Genomic DNA, 22,754 nt, shown 5'->3' with positions numbered 1-22,754 from the left:
AAGATAAGGCGTGACTAGTCCTTGAGGGAGAAATAGTAGACTCTAGTGAGGGGAAGACTAAGGAACCCTTTGATCCAAATTTTGAGGTGTTTGAATTGGCTACTATTGACTTCGCACTTCAACAGGAACAGAAACCTTATTTGACATTGACAGTAATGGGTAAGAAAATTAAATTCCTTTGTGATACGGGAGCCTGCAGGACAGCAATCTGTGCAACAGACAAGCCAGATGGAGTCAGGATTGATGGGGAGAAAATCATAGTGCGATCTGCCTCTGGTCATCAATTTATTGAAAGGTTATCAGCCCCAATAACCCTAAAACATGACCAATCAGGAGGAGAGGCAACCATACCCATCCTGATATCTAAGCTGTGTCCGGTAAATTTACTAGGACGTGATGTAATGACTAAATTGAATGTGGTCGTCATTTCCACTGAGAGGGGAATGAAAGCACACATAGTCAGAGACAATATGGTGGTATGTGGGGAAGGGGAGCCATGTTATTGGTATAGTCAAGATTTGTTAAGGTGGAGAATAACTGATATTCCCCGAACCTTGATGGAACTTGCTGATGATGTAGTACCAGGCCCCACTAAAATGTCCCCCGATGACCTACACTGTACTCTCTGGTATAACAAACACCCAGGTCCAGATGCAATCTATGAGGAAGCAGTATTTAAAACCACAGAAAGGACTATAGCCTTGAAATGGTTTCACTATGACAACACCCACGCAGCAGTGGAGGTGGAACTAGGGCCCCAAAGTTCAGGGAAAGATGGAGCCCACATGTGTCCCTAGCAAAGGAGCCAGCAGAGGACTGGAATTAAAGTCTCGTTTTAAGTATGATGTACTAGTTACCATTGCTAAAAAGTAACGTTACGCTTTTAATCATGGGGTAACCCTGATGAACCTGTAATGTTTTTATATGCAAACCAACTTATATACTTCAATGAGTGTGATTCATTTCTATAACAACATATATTTTGTATGTGTGTAATATTTAGTCAAAGGGTGGAATTGATAGATTAATTATTAATGACTAATTATTACACCCTGAAACTGTGTATAATGTGTTAGAAATGTGTGAGTGTAGGACCAGTAAAGGCTATGGCATTGAGCCACTATTTAGCAATGTGAGTAAGAGTTAGGCCAGACAACAAAGACAACTGAGAAACTAAGATAAAGAGGCCTCCCAATTTAGGGAGGGGAGAAACTGTTATGAAAACATGGTGCAGAATATTGTGAGAACGGCAATAACTGAGTAATGCAGGGAGTAGGATATGTGTGTGTGTGTGTGTGTGTGTGTGTATGTGTGTATGCATGGGTGTATATGTGTGTGTGTGTGAACTGATGGTCAGTAGAGCAGTTTTAGAGTGGAAAACTACAGCCCGCCTAAAGAGGGGAGGGATTTTTTTTGTATGATGTATGAGTTTAAAAGATGGACTCTGAAATTGTGATGGCAGAATTCTCAATGAATAAATATCTCTGACTATGCAGACCGGGACTCTGGCCGTTACTTAAATCCCAAAAGACTTACAACCTTTTGGGAGACGCACAGAGACACTGAAATAGTTTGTTAAATAATTCACATAACAGCGGGGCCTCCCTCACTTACGTTTCACCGAAACACCCAAATATAACTCTCCCAACTTCCACCTCAGAAACTATAATTGTTGTAAACTACAGCGGTTCAATGTTTTCTAGGAATAGACTAACTTAGTTTATTCAGCTAGCTAACTTGGTACAGTATACTTCCGTGAAAACCGTCCAGGGCACCTAGTCATATGACGCCACAGCCAACTAGCATGCCGGCCTCCAACAACACGGTTTAGCACCAATACTCGGCCACAACAAACCACCAGTGTGTCAACACGCCACGCAGATCATTCGTGTCCGTGTCTAACGTTGTGGGTTAGTCCCGACAGCTTGAGCGAGTCCGTCGTCAATTTATTCAACCAGTTAGTTAGCTAGAATAGTTAGCATACTAGCTAGCCATTGCTTTCTGCCAACGAAGAAACCCGTCCTCCCACGGCACGAACACACAGAGAGAGCCAAGCTAACGTTAACTAGTCACCCATGTCCCGAATTCCCTTGAACGACTCTGGCTACCAGTATGTAAAAACAAAAACACAAATGTAGGTTATAACTTACCCCTAGCAGCTACTGTTAGGTAGCCAAGTGCAAAGCTAGCCACTGAATCGATTCGGCCAGTTCGCGTCTGTTAGCTAGGTCGTTCCAGCTATTGTTTAGTAGCTATCCAGGCAGCAACAAGCTAGCTACATTTCGAGCACAGTAGCTACTTACTACCTAACGTTGACGCTTCAGACAATGAGGTTAGAAAAACAGCTGAATGGTAGGCATTATTGTATGTAATTATTGTAGGCAGCTAGCTGGCGTAATTACAGGGACTCTCAGGTGTGAAACAACTATCCACAGTTGCTAATAGTTACCAGTAGCTACCCGCTAGCTAGTCCAGGTAGTGGGTTAGCTAGCTTCGTGCTTCACCGCGCTCAGCCGAATACAACACTTACCCACAATAATTACATACAACAACCCACGATAACTACCTACAACACCTAACTACAATCTAAATACATAGTTTAAGCTTTACTCGACAAAGCTTAAACTATGTATATAAGCCATATAAGCCAAGCTTACCTCCCGCCAGAGAGAGACACAACCTCACCCGACGACGACGACGATATTCAGTGTGCGCCCAGAGTAAGGCACCTAGGCACCTCCCAGCGGGTAAGCTACAACCTTTACCAGTTCCACAACGACCATGGTCTCACCTTAGTATTGATTTTCTTACTGATCTTCCCCTCTCACAAGGTAACACCACTATCCTGGTCGTTGTGGATCGCTTTTCGAAGTCCTGCAGCCTCCTTCCTCTGCCCGGTCTCCCCACGGCCCCACAAACTGCGGAGGCTCTGTTTACTCACGTCTTCCGACACTACGGGGTACCAGAGGATATAGTGTCCGACCAAGGTCCCCAGTTCATGTCTAGAGTCTGGAAGGCGTTCTTGGAACATCTGGGGGGGCTCGGTCAGCCTGACCTCTGGATTTCACCCAAAGAGTAATGGGCAGATGGAAAGGGTGAATCAAAATGTGGGTAGGTTCCTGCGGAACTACTGTCAGGACCGGCAGGGGGAGTGGTCGGTGTTCCTGCCATGGGTGGAATACGCTCAGAACTCTCTCCGCCACTCCTCCACTAACCTAACACCCTTCCAATGTGTTTTGGGTTACCAACCGGTCCTGGCACCGTGGCACTAGAGCCAGACCGAGGCTCCTGCGGTGGATGACTAGTTTCAGCACGCAGAGGAGACTTGGGACGCTGCCCACGTTTGCCTCCAGCGCGCTGTGCGTCGTCAGAAGGCGAACGCTGACCGCCACCGCAGGGAGGCCCCGGTTTTCGTACCGGGGGATCGGGTCTGGCTCTCGACCTGGAATCTACCCCTCCGCCTGCCCTGCCGGAAGCTGAGCCCGCGGTTTGTGGGGCCGTTTAATGTCCTGAGGAGGATAAACGAGGTTACATACAGGTTGTTACTCCCCCCTGATTACCGTATTAACCCCTCGTTTCATGTGTCTCTCCTCAGGCCGGTGGTAGCTGGTCCGCTCCAAGAGTCTGAGGAGCGGGAGGTTCCTCCACCTCCTCTGGACATCGAGGGGGCCCGGCGTACTCGGTCCGTTCCATACTGAATTCGAGGCATCGGGTATGGGGCCTTCAGTATCTCGTGGAGTGGGAGGGGTACAGTCCGGAGGAACGGTGCTGGGTCCCAAGGAGGGACATCCTCAATCCCTCCCTGTTGAGGGATTTCCACTGTCGGCATCCGACTCGCCCTGCTCCGCGTCCTCCTGGCCATCTCCGAAGCCGGGGTCGGCGCACTGCTGGATCCGCGCATCAAGGGGGTGGGTACTGTCACGACTTCCGCCGAGGCTGCCTCCCCTCCTTGTTTGGGCAGGTTTCGGCGTTCGTCGTCACCGGCTTACTAGCTACTGCCGATCCCATTCTCATCACTCCACTTGTCATGTCTTGTCTTGTCAATCACACACACCTGGTGCTCATTCTCCTAATTAGTATGTTTATAAGTGTTCCCTCTGTTCCCCTTGTCTTTGTGAGTGATTGTTTCATTGTGAGAGTGAGTAGCTCGGTTGAGCTACTCTTCCTGTTGTTATTGCCAAGGTGGAAAATTTCCCTTGTGATAGTTTTGTTTTGACGCTGGTGCATTTTATTTATGTACTTCGGTATTTTACCTCCTGCGCCTGACTCCTTCATTCACACCTTGTGAATTATCTACTATATTGACCAGGTACTCTAGTGGCCGCTTTAACAATTAAAATAATTTTCTTTAAAAATGGAAGACAGTCAGGAAGAGGCAAGATCAGGTTGGACCATTCTAGCCAAGGAGAGGGCAGATATACATGCGTGACCAGGCACAACGGTTTCCACTAGTTACCACAGCCACAATGTCAGAATTGGCTGTATCGTAAATATTCATGAAAACAAAAATTTGCTTTTTGGTCTTAATTTAAGGTTAGGGTTAGACATAAGGTTAGCTGTGTGGTTAAGTGTAGGTGTAAAATCACATTTTAAGAAGATAAATTGTAGAAATGGGCAGGGTTTATGACTTTGTGGTTGTGGTAACTAGTAACGACCAAATGTTGTTTCTCAAAGTTGCTGGGATGTCACGTCCTACTTATATAAGTACACTTGTAACAACCTAATCATTACCAAACTTCTATTAGATCAAATAAGCCATGCGTAGCAAATAAGCCATTACATTTTTTGTTAACCAAATTTGACACTCTCTCATTGACCTCCTCGCTTGGTGAGCGAAAAAAAATGAAAAAACGCCACATGCTGGAGAAGACAGATTTTGGGCCCAGCTATCACTCTCGCTTCGCCTCTTCCTCTCTGACAGGACTGAACAAACACATGGTATTGGACAAGCAAGAAAATACTGTCACGAAACCACAATGAATTTGGTATAAGCAGTATGATTATACAATCATGTAGTGAACATGATAGGCCTATTTTTGGTTTGACTCATTACCTCTCACTGTGTGTATAAAGATTTAAAAAATAAATAAAAAAGGTAGAACTCATTCAATAGAAAGTGAGGGCAATTGACATTCACACATTCTTAACTAAGTTAGATTATATAACTTGCATTATGTTAGTTTCTTACAGAAACTACTCTAACGGCGTCATTGGTGCTAATTTAACATTTAACCCTAATGTTCATCCTACTGTATGAATCAAGGGACTAGTTAACCAATATACCACAGCTAAGGGCTGTTCTTATGTAAGACGCAACGCGGAGTGCCTGGATACAGCCCTTAGCCGTGTTATATTAGCCATATACCACAAACCCCCGAGGTGCCTTAATGCTAATTATAAACTGGTAAAAATAAATGTTTTGTCATACCCATGGTATATGGTCTGATATACCACAGCTGTCAGACAATCAGCATTGAGAGCCCCTGGCTGCACTTATACAACCATTGTTGTTGAGATGAAAATACAAATAATTTTAAGTTGCGCATGCGAGAAGGACAAGTTTGAACGAATCATTAAAAAAAGAACACAGACACATTGTAATAATTGGGAAAAGGTAATTTTACAGGGGTGAATGGTGCGTATTTGTGATGGGTGATTTGAAGGAGTCAGGCGCAGGAGGGTAAATCACAGAATAACAGGATTTATTCCGGAAAACAGAGTTACGCAGTAATAAGTCAAAACAGGCACACAGGGAAAATAACCTGGCGAAACAAAATACAAGGAGCTCCACTATCCTCACAATAAAAAAATCACACACAAAGACAAGGGGGCAGAGGGAACACTTATACAGGTACTGATGAGGGGATATGAACCAGGTGTGTGTAATGAACAAGACAAACCAATGGAATGATGAAACGAGGAGCGGCAGTGGCTAAAAGGCCGGTGACAACGAACGTGGAAGCCTGCCCGAACAAGGAGAGGAGGCAGCTTCGGAGGGAGTCATGACAGTACTCCCCCCTTGACGCGCGGCAGCGCGCCGACACGGCCTCGGAACGGCCAGGAGGACGTGGAGCAGGGCTTGCCGGATGGCGATGGTGGAAATCCCGCAATAGGGAGGGATCGAGGATATCCCTCACCGGAACCCAGCACCGCTCCTCCGGACCGTACCCCTCCCACTCCACGAGGTACTGAAGGCCTCCCACCCGACGCCTCGAATCCAGGATGGGAACAGACGGAGTACGCCGTGGCCCCCTCGATGTCCAGAGGGGGCGGAGGAACCTCCCACACCTCAGACTCCTGGAGCGGACCAGCCACCACCGGCCTGAGGAGAGACACATGGAACGAGGGGTTAATATAGTAATCTGGAGGGAGTAATAACCTATATGTAACCTTGTTTATCCTCCTCAGGATTTTGAACAGCACCACAAACAGCGGGCTCAGCTTCCGGCAGGGCAGGCGGAGGGGCAGATTCTGGGTCGAGAGCCAGACCCGATCACCCGGTACCAAGACCGGGGCCTCACTGCGGTTGTGGTCAGCATTGGCCTTCTGGCGACGCATGTCGCACTGGATGTGGACGTGAGCAGCGTTCCACGTCTCCTCTGTGCTCCATCAGCTTGTGATCCGGGGTGGAATGGGCAGGCCCCTTCCAGGACGTCCTCTAGCAGCCAGCAGGTTGTACAACCGGATGGCCATGTCCACCAGTTGATTGAAGGACAACATGGTGTCCCGGCAGGCTCCCTTCGGACGTCCTCTCGTAGATGGCACCGGAAGTGGTCGATGTGGGCCCACTCGTTCCACCCGGACCCAGCCGCTATAGTCCGAAACTCCAGCGCGAAGTCCTGCACAGTCCTCGTCACCTGCCTCAGGTGGACCAGCCGCTCACCCGCCTATCTACTTTAGGCGGGTGATCGAAGACGGCCCGAAAGAGAAGAGCAAACTCCCCGTAGTTGTCCAACGCGGCTCCTCCTTCACTCCAGACCCGCGTTGGCCCACTCCAGGGCTTTCCATGAGAGGCAGGAGACGAGGGAGGACACCTTCTCCCACTCCGATGGAGCCGGGCTGATGTTCGAATAGTACAACTCCAGTTGTAGGAGGAATCCCTGGCAGAGAGCAGCTGTCCCGTCGAAATCCCGTGGTTGGGATATATGGATCCCTCTGGGGGCTGGGGTGTGGGTGGCTGGATCCGGTCGGCCAGCTGGTCCCGAAAGATCATGTCCTCTCCTCTCCAGGCATTGGACGACCTGGAGAACCCGATCCATTGCTTCTCCCAAGCTGGCTAGCATCGTCGAATGCTCCCTGACCCGTGCCACGACTCCGGGCATGTGCTCCTCTCCTGCTGACTCCATGGCGGGTGTGTGATTCTGTGATGGGTGATTTAAAGGAGTCAGGCGCAGGAGGGTATATCACAGAATAACAGGATTTATTAAGGAAAACAGAGTTACGCAGTAATGTGTCAAAAAAGTCCAGTGCGCAAAACAGGCGCACTGGAACCAACAAGGCACACGGGGCAAATAACTTGGCGATACAAAATACAAGGAGCTCCACCGAGCTTCACTATTCTCACAATAAACAATCACACACAAAGACAAGGGGGCAGAGGGAACACTTATACAGGTACTGATGAGGGGATATGAACCAGGTGTGTGTAATGAACAAGACAAAACCAATGGAATGATGAAATGAGGAGCGGCAGTGGCTAGAAGGACGGTGACGACGAACGCCGAAGCCTGCCCGAACAAGGAGAGGTGGCAGCTTCGGAGGGAGTCATGACAGTATTTCCGTATAAAAGCGTAGTTATGACCCATTCCTCTTTGCCCCGGCAACGTTATACTTACACCAGTCATTTTGAGTGTGCAATATGAACACGATTTGACTCAGCATTTCAATACTTACCATAATACTGGGACTTTCTGACGCCATGTCCGTAACGTCGTTTTGATCATGACCCGCTTCTTTCCAGACAGAATTATTGTTTTTCTGGTGTCTTTCACCTAAGAAGTTTCACCTATTTGACAGCACAACACCTAGCTAGCTATGTACAGTAGAGGTTCTGTAAAACCCTTCATATAGTCAATGATGTATGTTGCGTCCACATCCTAGTCGGATGGGAAATCCTGATGCACCGCCCATTTTTGATAGAATCTGTCATCACCATAAAATAATTTTGATTAAACATAATGCGGACACTGCATCATATTTCCATATCACTATGAATATGGACAATGTCAGTCGATTGGAATAAGAAAATAAAAAATATTGCTGTGAGCAGCAATGAACGGGGTTCACATGATGACAGAAAGAAGACAAGATCAGTTGGATAATAAAGCAAGCACTCTATCATAGTACCATGGGCCTACATTCCAAATGTGGTGTCATTTGGTCCTATGGTTCATGAGAATAATATTTTTGAAATATTTGTAGCATATTTTAGCATACAGTGGGGAGAACAAGTATTTGATACACTGCCGATTTTGCAGGTTTTCCTACTTACAAAGCATGTAGAGGTCTGTAATTTTTATCATATGTACACTTCAACTGTGAGAGACGGAATCTAAAACAAAAATCCAGAAAATCACATTGTATGATTTTTAAGTAATTAATTTGCATTTTATTGCATGACATAAGTATTTGATACATCAGAAAAGCAGAACTTAATATTTGGTACAGAAACCTTTGTTTGCAATTACAGAGATCATACGTTTCCTGTAGGTCTTGACCAGGTTTGCACACACTGCAGCAGGGATTTTGGCCCACTCCTCCAGACAGACCTTCTCCAGATCCTTCAGGTTTCGGGGCTGTCGCTGGGCAATACGGACTTTCAGCTCCCTCCAAAGATTTTCTATTGGGTTCAGGTCTGGAGACTGGCTAGGCCACTCCAGGACCCTGAGATGCTTCTTACGGAGCCACTCCTTAGTTGCCCTGGCTGTGTGTTTCGGGTCGTTGTCATGCTGGAAGACCCAGCCACGACCCATCTTCAATGCTCTTACTGAGGTAAGGAGGTTGTTGGCCAAGATCTCGCGATACATGGCCCAATCCATCCTTCCCTCAATACGGTGCAGTCGTCCTGTCCCCTTTGCAAAAAGCATCCCCAAAGAATGATGTTTCCACCTCCATGCTTCACGGTTGGGATGGTGTTCTTGGGGTTGTACTCATCCTTCTTCTTCCTCCAAACACGGCGAGTGGAGTTTAGACCAAAAAGCTCCATTGTTGTCTCATCAGACCACATGACCTTCTCCCATTCCTCCTCTGGATCATCCAGATGGTCATTGGCAAACTTCAGACGGGCCTGGACATGCGCTGGCTTGAGCAGGGGGACCTTGCGTGCGCTGCAGGATTTTAATCCATGACGGCGTAGTGTGTTACTAATGGTTTTCTTTGAGACTGTGGTCCCAGCTCTCTTCAGGTCATTGACCAGGTCCTGCCGTGTAGTTCTGGGATGATCCCTCACCTTCCTCATGATCATTGATGCCCCACGAGGTGAGATCTTGCATGGAGCCCCAGACCGAGGGTGATTGACCATCATCTTGAACTTCTTCCATTTTCTAATAATTGCGCCAACAGTTGTTGCCTTCTCACCAAGCTGCTTGCCTATTGCCCAACGCAGCCTTGTGCAGGTCTACAATTTTATCCCTGATGTCCTTACACAGCTCTCTGGTCTTGGCCATTGTGGAGAGGTTGGAGTCTGTTTGATTGAGTGTGTGGACAGGTGTCTTTTATACAGATAAAGAGTTCAAACAGGTGCAGTTAATACAGGTAATGAGTGGAGAACAGGAGGGCTTCTTAAAGAAAAACTAACAGGTCTGTGAGAGCCGGAATTCTTACTGGTTGGTAGATGATCAAATACTTATGTCATGCAATAAAATGCAAATTAATTACTTAAAAATCATACAATGTGATTTTCTGGATTTTTGTTTTAGATTCCGTCTCTCACAGTTGAAGTGTACCTATGATAAAAAATTACAGACCTCTACATGCTTTGTAAGTAGGAAAACCTGCAAAATCGGCAGTGTATCAAATACTTGTTCTCCCCACTGTATGTGCCATCTTAGAATGCATCAATGTAATTTTTTCAAACTCTTTCAGTCCAAAGACCAAATTTTGAGTGAATCTGACTTTTAGTCCATGAGAATATTTTTTATGATTATTTTAAGCATTAGTGTTACATAGTTAAAAAAGTTAATTGTTAATAGTTTCCATATTTTTAAGATATCAATGCCAAACTTAAAGGCAGACTAACCGAAATGACGTTGCCACGAGCAGCACTGCAGATATTGCGATGATCGAGATGTAAGACTTTGCTCCCACAGTATCTGCGCATGTGCATGAGTTAACTTCAATCCGTTGGAGCATGGTAGGTACGGGACCAAAATAGTGGGGGAGTTGAGCCTTGCGCTTCCAACGCTCTTAGTTTTTGCGCAAATTGACCCACTATGCTGTTTACTTTGTGCACAGGCGTCATATTGTTGAGTCTACCTTTAACATGGTTCATCATGGTAATGTCTTTGATGACCCTAAAAAGTTTCAAGTTGATAGGCCATTGTGAAGTGGATTTACAAAGGATTTAAATGAACACGTAAAATCTGATTTCCTGATTTATCAATAACTCATCCATCTCTTAACCAATCCCTTAGCTTTTCTCAAACTAAGAGATTTAGAGACATATGCAACTGACTGTAGTCCATTTTTATTGCCAATAATAAACGTACTTCTAGCCTTGTTACTTCTACCCTTGACAGGGATTAGGTTTGAACTAAACATAGACACAACCCTTTAGCCGGTTGGCCCCTAGGATTTGTTGTTGACTGGGGTAGTATTGAAGGAGGCCCCACTCCCTGAGGGCATTCTTCTTGCTCTGGTCAACATCCAGGTATCTGTGACATTCCTCACCCTCTGGCTATCATTCATCTGGCCATAACAAAACTCCTCCAACCCCAAAGCTTCCATCAACAACCACTATCTGAGAGGGATCTCACATTGATCTGGCACAAGTTTAACAGTAAAAAGTCATAGTTGGAAGATCATAAAAGGAAGAATGAATACTGCCACCTCATCGACAACATCCAAATGTTTTTTCTTAGTTTCTTATTTTGGGCAAACAAATAATAATTCACCAGTATAATAAGCGTGTTATACAAAATGTCTATTGTACACTGAACAAAAACATAAATGCAACATGTAAAGTGTTGGTCCCATGTTTCATGTGCTGAAATAAAAGATCACAGACATTTTCCATATGCACAAAAAGCTGATTTCTCTAAAATGTTGTGCACACATTTGTATACATCCCTGTTAGTGAGCATTTCTCCTTTGCCAAGATAATCCATCCACCTGACAGGTGTAGCATATCAAGAAGCTGATTAAACAGCATGATCATTACACAGGTGCACCTTGTGCTGGGGACAATAAAATGCAGACCACGTGTATGGCGTCGTATGGGTGAGCGGTTTGCTGATGTCAATGTTGTGAACAGAGTGCCCCATAGTGGCGGTGGGGTCATGGTATGCACAGGAATAAGCAAGGACAATGAACACAATTGCATTTTATCGATGGCAATTTGAATGCACAGAGATACCGTGACGAAATCCTGAGGCCCATTGTCGTGCCATTCATCTGCCGCCATCACCTCATATTTCAGTATGATAATGCACTGCCCCATGTTGCAAGGATCTGTACACAATTCCTGGAAGCTGAAAATGTCCCAATTCTTCCATGGACTACATATTCACCAGACATGTCACACATTTTTGGGTTGCTCTGGATTGACGTGTACGACAGGCCACAATCAACAGCCTGATCAACTCTATGCGAAGGAGATGTGGTCACACCAGATACTGACTGGTTTTCTTATCCACACCCCAATTTATTAATTTTTTTAAGGTATCTGTGATCAACAAATGCATATCTGTATTCCCAGTCATGTGAAATTCATTGTTTAGGGCCTAATTACTTTATTTCAATTGAATTATTTCCTTATATGAACTGTAACTCAGTAAAATCTTAATCTGAAATTGTTGCATGTTGCGTTTATATTTTTGTTCAGTATATAATTGTGACCCTTTACTAATACAACTGTGGAGGCTGAGAAAATGAGAATAGTACAAAAACTTAAGTCAATATTTTTTCCTAAGAGGTCTGCATGGGCATGTTGCAGCAATAGAAATATTTAAAAAATTGTGATAAGATAAACAATCCAAGTGCTGCATGCTAGCAAATTTACTTTAATCCTGACTATAAATAAAGCCAAGGACATTCAATATTATTCATTATACAATAGTAAAATAAGACACATTTCAAAGAAAAATAAGAGAAAAGTAAAAAGGAATTTCTTCAGACAGAAGATTACAGCAACAACAAAGTAAATCAAATTCCATGATTTGAAAGAGAAACATTTAAATGAGTAGAAGGCAGCATCCTTGAAGAGAGTCCTGAAGAAGAGCTAGAGGAAGAATAATATTGTTTGTATAGGACTAGAACACTTAGGGGCACATGGGAAGCCAGATACAGTGAATGTCGATAACTTTGTCCAGTCATGTCTTCTTTAAGAGCAATACAACATGCATTAGAGGGAGACCACAACTGAGTAGCACTGACCACGGTTCCAATGCTTTGTCTTTCACCCAGCACTGCAGCAGTGTTTTGCTCTCAGCAGAGTACTCCAGTCAGTCTGTGCCATTTCTCATCCATTAAACCTGACAATATGAAAGTGGTTTGTGAAGAAGCCAAGGGCTGACATGTTCACATCTGGCTGATGACCTGCAGGGCTGTGTGTGTCCGTTGTTTGAAACTGAAAGGGTGAATGAAGGGGCTTGCAATAGCCCCTTACTTAGGGAGTAGAACTCAATAGAAAAATAGCTTTGCTCCATCTTGGATATCCCCTCTCTTCTTATCCTTTTGCAATCCTTAACCATCACCTGTGAAGGAAGAACACTGACATCATCCGAATACCAAATACTTAATTTTTCTACCATCATAGCAGCTGGTCTACTGGTACTTTTCTTTATCACCATTTGATCCAGGCAGGTGTGACAGTGCCATACCTAGTTGCCATTGACTTGTGGCGGAGGCAGAGTTCCCCTATGGTCAATGGCCGCCCTCTCTCTACTGCAACTCTCCCTCTCCTCGTCCTCCTCATCCCGCTCCTCATTCCCACTGTGATTCTTACAGTACAGCCTGGAGCAGAGACAGAATAGTGTAATGTCAACTTATTACATATCTTTACGACAGTTACATATAGGGCTGTGGCGGTCATGAAATTTCGTCAGCCGGTGATTGTCAAGCAAATAACTGTTGGTCTCACGGTAATTTACTGTTAATTAACATAAACACATTTAGCATCTCCTGGCTTCCACACACAGCCACAAGCCACTGATGCAGACCTTTGGAACATCTACATTTTAAAATGTCTAATAAATCCATGTAATATAGCCTACACCTTCACAATAAATCCATTATTTATTTTAGACAGGTCTAAAGAAGCATGATATGAAGAAAATGTAGTCTATTTCAGAAGAACAGAATAGCATACTCTGAGTTGTCCTTATGTTAGGTCCTGATTTGGCTATGCCAAATGGCTGTGGGCTGCACTAGTTCATTTAGCAGACAAGATTTGCTTAGAATTCCGTTGCATTCTTTTATAGTATGAAGAATACAATTGAACAAAGCTGAATAAAATATAAATAATATTTTCTCCGAACGATTTGAGGGAGTGCGCACATGCGGCTATTCTGTGTTGAGCGGTTAACAAAGAAAAAGGTATTCCTATATGCTTAATTTAGAGTTATTAATATAACTTTAGTTGTTCTACAAATGTTGGGCTATATATTTTGATTTTTAATACATTGTAAGGTTGCATGATGCGACTAATGATAATTTGAAAAAAGTCGCTTCAAAGGCAAGAGCTCTGCTTTGTTTTTTGTGCAGGCTGTACACACTACATCAGTCACTCATTCACAATTTGACAAGCACTTGATAATGCCTAGAATTTGACGCCGGCATCCGCTTTGTGTGGCCATAATGCTCCCTACAAAAGTGCCCGTTGTGCGCGCCTCCCTGAGTGCTGCGAACTCCATCACGTGATCAGGTCTTTCTCACAGGCTACAAGTGAAGACAGACACAACTGAGCGTGTCCTTATCCAATTCCGAGGTGCATATTGAAGATAATGGAAGAATTGTCCACATTTACTTTTCGTCAGCCAACAAGATGAATAGGCCTAACAAACAGCAAAAGCACTAGCCTATGTCAATCGACTATCCCCCATAGTACAAAGGTCAACCTATTCTATTCTGTGCTAGAAATTAATATTCCAAACAGTCTGGGACAGTTGTGGGATGCGATAGATCCCAAATTAATACAACCACTAGCATCAATGCAATGTGGCTGACGCAACAGATCAGAACGTTTAGCTTAAAATGTTGATAAACTATTAGGCTATTTCTTCACATTATAAGCGCAGCAATGCGCACAACTTGGATGGAAAATTACTGAAGATAATAGCGGACAATATTGCCACTCCTATTTGCCAGATCTTCAATTTAAGCCTAGTAGAAAGTGTGTGCCTCAGGCCTGGAGGGAAGCAAAAGTTATTCCCCTACCTAAGAATAGTAAAGCCCCCTTAACTGGCTCAAATAGCTGACCAATCAGCCTGTTACCAACCCTTAGTAAACTTTTGGAAAAAATTGTGTTTGACCAGATACAATGCTATTTTACAGTAAAGAAATTGACAACAGACTTCCAGCACGCTTATAGGGAAGGACATTCAACAAGCACTTACACAAATGACTGATGATTGGCTGAGAGAAATTGATGACAAAAAGATTGTGGGGGCTGTTTTGTTAGACTTCAGTGAGGCTTTTGACATTATCGATCATAGTCTGTTGCTGGAAAAACGTATGTGTTATGGCTTTACACCCCCTGCCATATTGTGGATAAAGAGCTACCTGTCTAACAGAACACAGAGGGTGTTCTTTAATGGAAGCCTCTCCAACAAAATCCAGTTCAAATCAGGAATTCTCCAGGGCAGCTATCTAGGCCCCTTACTTTTTTCAATCTTTACTAACGACATGCCACTGGCTTTGAGTAAAATGCAATTATGCATGTAATGCTTTTATTACAAAGGTGCATTTTTATGGTGAAAATGATCTTCCCCAAACTTGAAACTCACGCGCTGCTTATGTATGCCAGTTAGGCCCTACACCCCTTGTAAAGCAAAATAATGTGCTTAATTTTAAGTAGTTGTTTGGTCACTTGAGTTGTCATACAAACCTTATTAAAACATGTAGGCCTATGTGCTAGGCTACATGAGGTGTGTGACTATGATTAAATAAAGGCGCATAAAAAAGGCTTTGTTTCTTATGCTGGGCATCATTCACAAGTGATCATATATAATTCACAAGTGATAGGCTAATATTGTCACCCATCAGACAATGCTTGATTTAATATTGTCTTTACATATACTAAATAATATATGTGTGAAATTTGTTTTGATTTAGAATGGACCATTATCATGCACCTGTATTGAAACAGGGTCAGTGGGGGAAAAATACATGTCATCTATGCACTTAAATAGCGAATGGAGGACGCTTTTCCCCCTAGTTTATTTTCATGTCAGCCAGGTAGGCTATACTCCTGTTGTAAATATCAGCAATGTGCTTAATATTAGGAAAGTTGAGAAATAAATATAGTAGGCCTAGCCTATAGAAGGCTGATCCTCCTATTTTTAGTAGAGGTCATCACTCTGTTTTCTCACGCAATTGCATAGCCTATGGAAATGTTGCGCAACATGAAATCATGGGCTCTCGTTAAGTGTTTGTTAAGATTTTCGAATACATTTGCATTGATGTCAGAGTGATTAGAGGGACAATAGAGTGCTGAGTACCAGGCAGTTAGCAAGTTTGGTAGGCTACTAATGACCATCAGCAGCATCAGAGCTTGGAGAAGTCTAATTACCGTGACTAAACTAAACTGTCTTCATGACTCGTGACCGCCGGTGTGGTGGTAATACGGTCACCGCAACAGCCCTAGATACATATCATTACAGATAGGGCTTGTACAGCAGGTAAAGGATTGTTGAACTGCCACTTGTATTATCTGTTTACATTCTTTCTCAGCCTTCAAGGAAGGGGCAGCAGGTAGTTTAGTGGTTAAGAGTGTTGTGCCAGTAACCGAAAGGTCGCTGGTTCTAATCCCCAAGCCGACTAGGTGAAAAATCTGTCAATGTGCCCTTGAGCAAGGCACTTAACCCTAATTGCTCCTGTAAATCGCTCTGGATAAGAGCGTCTGCTAAATGACTAAAATGTACATGTAATTGTGTTGCAAACCACATTTGAAGCTCAAGGGGGTGCAGTTCCCAGGTTGCAAAGCTACTTTTCTCACATAACTTTGGAGTGATGCAATGACAACATATTAGGGATCGGTCACACTTATTTGGATAGTCCGGATTTTCCATCAGTAGATGCTAATAATAAACAACTGCTTGCTAAGGTTATGGTTAGGTTTAGAATAAGGGTAAGTTTAGGGTGAGGATAAGGTGTAAGGTTAGGATTAGCGCTACGGTTAGTAGATAGTTAGTTGAAATGTTACTGATAGTCTGTAGAGCATCTACAGCTGGACTATCCAAATAGTGTTACCTAGGGATCTGCTCCCTGAGTGACTATTTTATGTGTAGGCCTACAGTGTTTGCTAACTGAAAGAAATATTGATTGTGATAATTGAGTTCTTTCAGGAGCAAAGAAATTATACTTTAAGTAGTTGTTGCAATGTAATTAAATACCAACAGTAAACTAAGTGTTTCTTTTATGAACCAGAAAAAAAAAACGATCCATGTGTTGACTTGACACCTGAAAATGACAAAGCAGAGGGGATCTCACTTGTAGATGCCACGAGCCATGTTCTCTGGCCTTGTCCTGCAGGCCGCAGTGATAATGGTAAGTCTTCACACAGGCTTTGATCTCACAGCCAATGGTGGCTCCCAACTGGGCACACAGTGTACATTTCTGAAAGAGACCATAAAATATACACTGAACAAAAATATAACCGCAACATGTAAAGTGTTGGTTCCATGTTTCATGAGCTGAAATAAAAGATCTCAGAAATTTTCCACACACACAAAAAACGTATTTCTCTCAAATTCTTTGCACAAATTTGTTTACATCCCTGCTAGTGAGCATTTTTACCTTTCCAAGATAATCCATCCACCTGACAGGTGTGGCATATCAAGAAGCTGATTAAACATCATGATCATTACACAGATGCAACTTGTGCTGGGGACAATAGAAAGCCACTCTAAAATGTGCAGTTTTGTCACACAACACAATGCCACAAATGTCTCTAGTTTTGAGGGAGCCGGCAATTGGCATGATGGCTGCAGGATTGTCCACCAGAGCTGTTGCCAGAGAATGTAATGAGCCGGTGTGGTGGTAATACGTCCTTTTAGAGAATTTGGCAGTATGTCCAACCGGCCTCACAACCGCAGACCATGTGTATGGCGTCAATGGGCGAGCGGATTGCTGATGTTAAATTTGTGAACAGAGTGCCCCATGATGACGGTGGGGTTATGGTATGGGAAGGCATAAGCTAAGGACAACGAGAACACAATTGCATTTTATCGATGGCAATTTGAATGCACAGAAATACAGTGACGAGTTCCTGAGGCCCATTGTGAGGCCCATTTATTTTAAGGTATCTGTGACCAACAGATGCATATCTGTATTCCCATTCATGTGAAATCCATAGATTAGGGCCTAACTCATTTATTTAGATTGACTGATTTCCTAATATGAACTGTAACTCAGTAAAATCGTTGAAATTGTTGCATGTTGCTTTTATATTTTTGTTCAGTATACTTGTACATTTGTCATTTAGCAGATGCTCTTATCCAAAGCGACATACTGTCAGTGCGTTCAACTAAGTAAGGTACATCAATCTGACTGGAAATACAAGAGCAGGTCTCTGACATGGCATTGGTGACTTTCAAGGAACTTCTCCCATATTCAGTAGAAATTCTTTACATTCTCTGAAAATAACATCTAATTAGTTGATAGAGCTAGATACATGTCCCACTTAGCCACCCTTTTGTCTTCACATTACTGTACTATCTCCAAGGTTCTCACCATTCTCTTCCCCCTCTTGATTTCCTGGATGACCGTTTTGATGTCAAAGTTCCCAAATTCAGCCCGTGAGGAGGTAGTGAGTTGAACGGTTCCTGATGAGAACAGCTGCCAAGGAGGAGAGACAACAAGGTCAGGTGACAGACAGGGGAAATTATGAGTACAGCAGACAAGACCTATATAACTGATTGTGCTTTTCCAAAACATACATCTTGCACAAAGTAATGCTTGGACAAGCAATAGTATAAAGACCATCTTCAGCACAAAATTAGTTATTTGATGAACATTGATCGTTACGGCTTAGTACAGACTTATACGCGATAAGACTTACCATGCACTTGTAATGTGCAGCGATCTTTTTTCCGTTATCTGCATGAAGCACGCCCCGCAACTCGTTCTCCTCCTCTCCGGTGTGGCAGAAGCCACAGCGAAGGCCACCGTCCCCAGAGCCCCTCAGAGGGGACCTGTCTCTCTGAAACACACAGACACACACACCTCAGGATCCATGTACAGGGCAAATGTTTTTTACAGGAGCTTGATAATAGTCACCACGTAGTCCTAATAATGGGCATGCCCAAAGGAACTACAGTGTGTGTGTGTGTGGGGGGGGTCTTTACATGCGAGGAGCTCTCATCATCTACGCCTTGAGAGGAGGTTGAGCGGGTGTCCTCCGATTGGCCATGGGAACCAGCTTTGATTCGCCCTTTCTCTAATCTCCCACGGCCCCTACTCCGCTGAGGAGAGGAGTCTGAGTCATTGGCCACACCTCCCTGTTCCTGATCATCTGAAAAATATAAATTGGATACGTCAATACGCTGGCCATTCACCTTCAACAACAGTATTGAGTTATCCTCTTGTGGTCTACTTTAAAAGTGTCAAAAGAAAAGCCATCCCTTGTGTGCTGAATATCACGTAAAAGATAAGTTAGATACCTCCACTGGCATCCTGAGAGGCATCCCGGTGTTTGCGACAATACACACTACATCCAGAGACAAACAAATACAGAAATATTAGGATTGTTTTTAACAGAAATTTCCAGCTACATGTTGTTGTAATACGGTTATTTACACAGGGCACTTACAGGTAGATCCCCTGTGAGGGATTCTCTTTGACCTGGGCCTTATCCCATATTGCACAGTAGTAGTGATACGTCCGCCGGCATGTCTTCACATCACAGCCAATAGTGGCACCAGGCCGGTGGCAGGACGAACACATCTGAAGGGGAGGAAAAGAGAGCAACTGCCATGTTCAGAAACATAACTGCTACAGCACCCATCTCACAAGCTGAACCTGGCAACTCACTATGGAATGCGTCCCAAATGGCACACTACTCCCTATATGGTGCACTACTTTTGACCAGAGCCCTGTAAGACTTAGTGTGCACTAATAGGGTGCCATTTGGGACACACTCCAAACGTAAGGACACGTGGAGATATCTTGCCATGGACACTCACAAGTTTATTCCCTCTCTTGATCTCCTTTCTCACGTCCTCGACAGAAAATCCCCCGATGTTCTCGTCGCTGTCTGAGTGAGATGTAACCAGGGCGGAGGAGAAAAGCTGCACAGAGCAATGACAATCATTCAACAGAATACATGGACAACACAAGCAATAACCATGCTCCTGACACTCAAAGTGCTAAATCGTAATAATAAGCTACAATATGGGAACATATATTGAGCATACCAAACATTAGGAACACCTTCCTAATATTGAGTGGCCCACAAAATGGGTTTTAAATCTGTATTTTGTATTGTCATATTGTGGAGTGACACTTAAATATACACTACCGTTCAAAAGTTTGGGTCACTTAAAAATGGCTTTTCTTTCAAAAACAAGGACATTTCTATGTCCATTAAAATAACATCAAATTGATCAGAAATACAGTGTAGACATTGTTAATGTTGTAAATGGCTATTGTAGCTGGAAACGGCTGATTTTTAATGGAATATCTACATAGGCGCACAGAGGCCCATTATTAGCAACCATCAGTCCTGTGTTCCAATGGCACGTTGTGTTTGCTAATCCAAGTTTATAATTTTAAAAGGCTAATTGATCATTAGAAAACCCTTTTGGAATTATGTTAGCACAACTGAAAAATGTTGTGCTGATTAAATAAGCAATAAAACTTGCCTTCTTGAGACTAGTTGAGTATCTGGAGCATCAGCAATTGTGGGTTCGATTACAGGTTCAAAATGGCCAGAAACAAATAACTTTCTTCTGAAACTCATCAGTCTATTCTTGTTCGGAGAAATGAAGGCTATTCCATGCGAGAAATTGCCTAGAAACTGAAGATCTCGTACAACGCTGTGTACTACTCCCTTCACAGAACAGCTCAAACTGGCTCTAACCAGAATAGAAAGAGTGGGAAGCCCCGGTGCACAACTGAGCAAGAGGACAAATACATTAGAGTGTCTAGTTTGAGAAACAGACGCCTCACAGGTCCTCAACTGGCAGCTTAATTAAATAGTACCCGCAAAACACCAGTCTCAATGTCAACAGTGAAGAGGCGACTCCAGGATGCTGACCTTCTAGGCAGAGTTGCAAAGAAAAAGCCATATCTAAGACTGGCCAATAAAAAGAAAAGATTAAGATGGGCAGTCTGAGATATGGCTTTTTCTTTGCAACTCTGTCTAGAAGGTCAGCATCCTGGAGATGGCCAATGCATACAGTTGTTGGTGCTATACCACCGACTGTGTGGTTCTTCTCACCATGCACTTATGGTGGGCTGCCACCTTCTGGTTGTCCGACACTAACAGCTGTCCACACTCCTTGTCCTGGTTGGTCCTGCAGAAGGCACATTTTTGCAGCTTTGCTTCCACTCCCTTCCTCTGTGCCGACATGGTCGGTCTCTCTCACAAACTCTTTTCTCCTTACTTGTCTCTGTGACTGTCAGTGAGCGCTTCTGTTTGTGAGAGGGACAGAAAGAGTGAAAGGTATTCACTTGATAGCAGCATCAAGTTGACCTTGTTCATGTAAAACCCAATAGATACTATAGACGACACTAGTCAAGACCAGTATTGCAGTAGGGCAGCTGTATCGCTGTCAGTGAATGATCTATTTAATGATATCTGAAGGTATTAAAAACTGTTTTAAGGCTCTCCAAGTTTCTAAAATATAGGCCTACATATGAAACTATACTCTTGTTGGTTGCTGTTGGTGGAGTACTATGTTTTGTGGATGCATTGCTGACATGTTGCGTAATCATCACTGAAATGTGAATGTGGTAGAGACTTGGAGACTAATAAAGTGGGGGTGGGGCTGTGAAACAATTTTTGTGTTTTTTGGATTAGTAACATTTCCATTGTTGGTGTGTGTGTGTTAGAAGGAAAGAAACCTCAAAGTAAATTGTTGAATGACAATAGATTACAATTGTATGATCTAGAAGTGGTCACAATCTGACATTTACCCAGGGAACAGCTATATTGTACTAAACCAAAATAATTTATATAAATCATTACAATAATTATTGGAATTCATTAAGGTAAGAGATATCAGTATTTGAACAGAAAATGAAAACATTCCATAAACTGAAAAGTGAGAAATGTCATCGCGCGTTCACAATCTTATCAAAATACTAACGTTATTTATTTCAGTAAGTTTTGAAACTATCAAAACACTAGGGCAGGCAACTCACAATAAGACAAATACATTTAGGCCCTCATCGTACGACAGAAAGGTCCATACCAGTAAAATAAACAGTCATTTAATCTGTGATTTTAACTAACCTTTTAAACATACTTTATTCTATTTAATTTATGTTTAGGGTGATGAGGCGCATAGTAGGTTTTGCCCGCTTTGTAAGCAAAGAGTGCCATACTTGATGCATTCACTTTCTGCAGTGAAAACGGAAGGACTTTAGCGAGCTTGTCCACCAGCAATTCCCTTCCGCCCTCAACCTAACAATAGCCTGATAAAGATACCGATCATTCCTTTAGTACAGTGCCGACAGATATTTAGATCTTACCCGTCTCAGTGGGATTTTGTCAAGTTACTGTGCTGGATGTAAGTGGGTGTGTGGTTTTTTCCCTTCCTTTTTTTTTAACCAGCGTTCGCTTGTGTTCCATTTCACCCATAAAAATTGATAGAGGACTCATCTTTATATCTGTGCAATTATTACGTCTGTGACAGCATGGGCAAAGCCATTGAGGCTTCAACCCAAAAGAACCCTATCCAGCTGAGTACTTTAAAATGGTGGATGATGGCAACGTCCAATGGCAACGTCCATGCTAAAATAATTATATCCATGATGAGTCCTCTATCTATATCTATGGTTTCACCCACTGACTGAAGGTTTCACCACCGTGTAGCATTCGAGTGACGTTGCACACTGCAAAAAAATAGTAAAAGAAACACTTACACGCCATGCACGCACATATTGGTACAAATAATGTACAACGCACTGATGCCATCGAACAAATAATATTATGCTCTCTATTAGGCCTACAACAAATACTTATCATATCTCGCATCAGATTCTGTATTCAGTATGAAAAATGTATGCACTCACTAACTGTAAATCGCTCTGGATAAGAGCGTCTGCTAAATGACTATGAAAAACTTTTTTTTTTTTTTTTATCAACACCATCGGTTCTACAGATAGGCCTAGTCTATTAGTATGAAGAAAAGGTGTCATAATATGGAAGTATT

The 22,754-nt window shown here is 43.3% G+C and overlaps 1 protein-coding gene across 1 annotated transcript; it reads right to left on the bottom strand.

The window, feature by feature from the left end:
• Positions 1-11,869: 11,869 nt before the first annotated feature.
• On the bottom strand, positions 11,870-22,161 carry LOC121545113 (PHD finger protein 6-like). Its single transcript, XM_041855516.1, is given in 12 exon segments — positions 11,870-12,911; positions 13,038-13,170; positions 16,867-16,893; positions 16,895-16,992; positions 18,109-18,213; positions 18,437-18,577; positions 18,723-18,889; positions 19,038-19,084; positions 19,187-19,320; positions 19,560-19,664; positions 20,816-21,009; positions 22,072-22,161. Coding segments are annotated over 10 exon segments (1,089 nt in total). The 5' UTR covers positions 20,948-21,009; positions 22,072-22,161; the 3' UTR covers positions 11,870-12,911.
• Positions 22,162-22,754: the final 593 nt, after the last annotated feature.

Source organism: Coregonus clupeaformis, chromosome 3 (genome assembly GCF_020615455.1).
Source record: "Coregonus clupeaformis isolate EN_2021a chromosome 3, ASM2061545v1, whole genome shotgun sequence".
NCBI classification, from domain to species: domain Eukaryota; kingdom Metazoa; phylum Chordata; class Actinopteri; order Salmoniformes; family Salmonidae; genus Coregonus; species Coregonus clupeaformis.
Note: the sequence above shows the minus strand (reverse complement) of the source record. Positions and strands in the feature narration are given on the sequence as shown.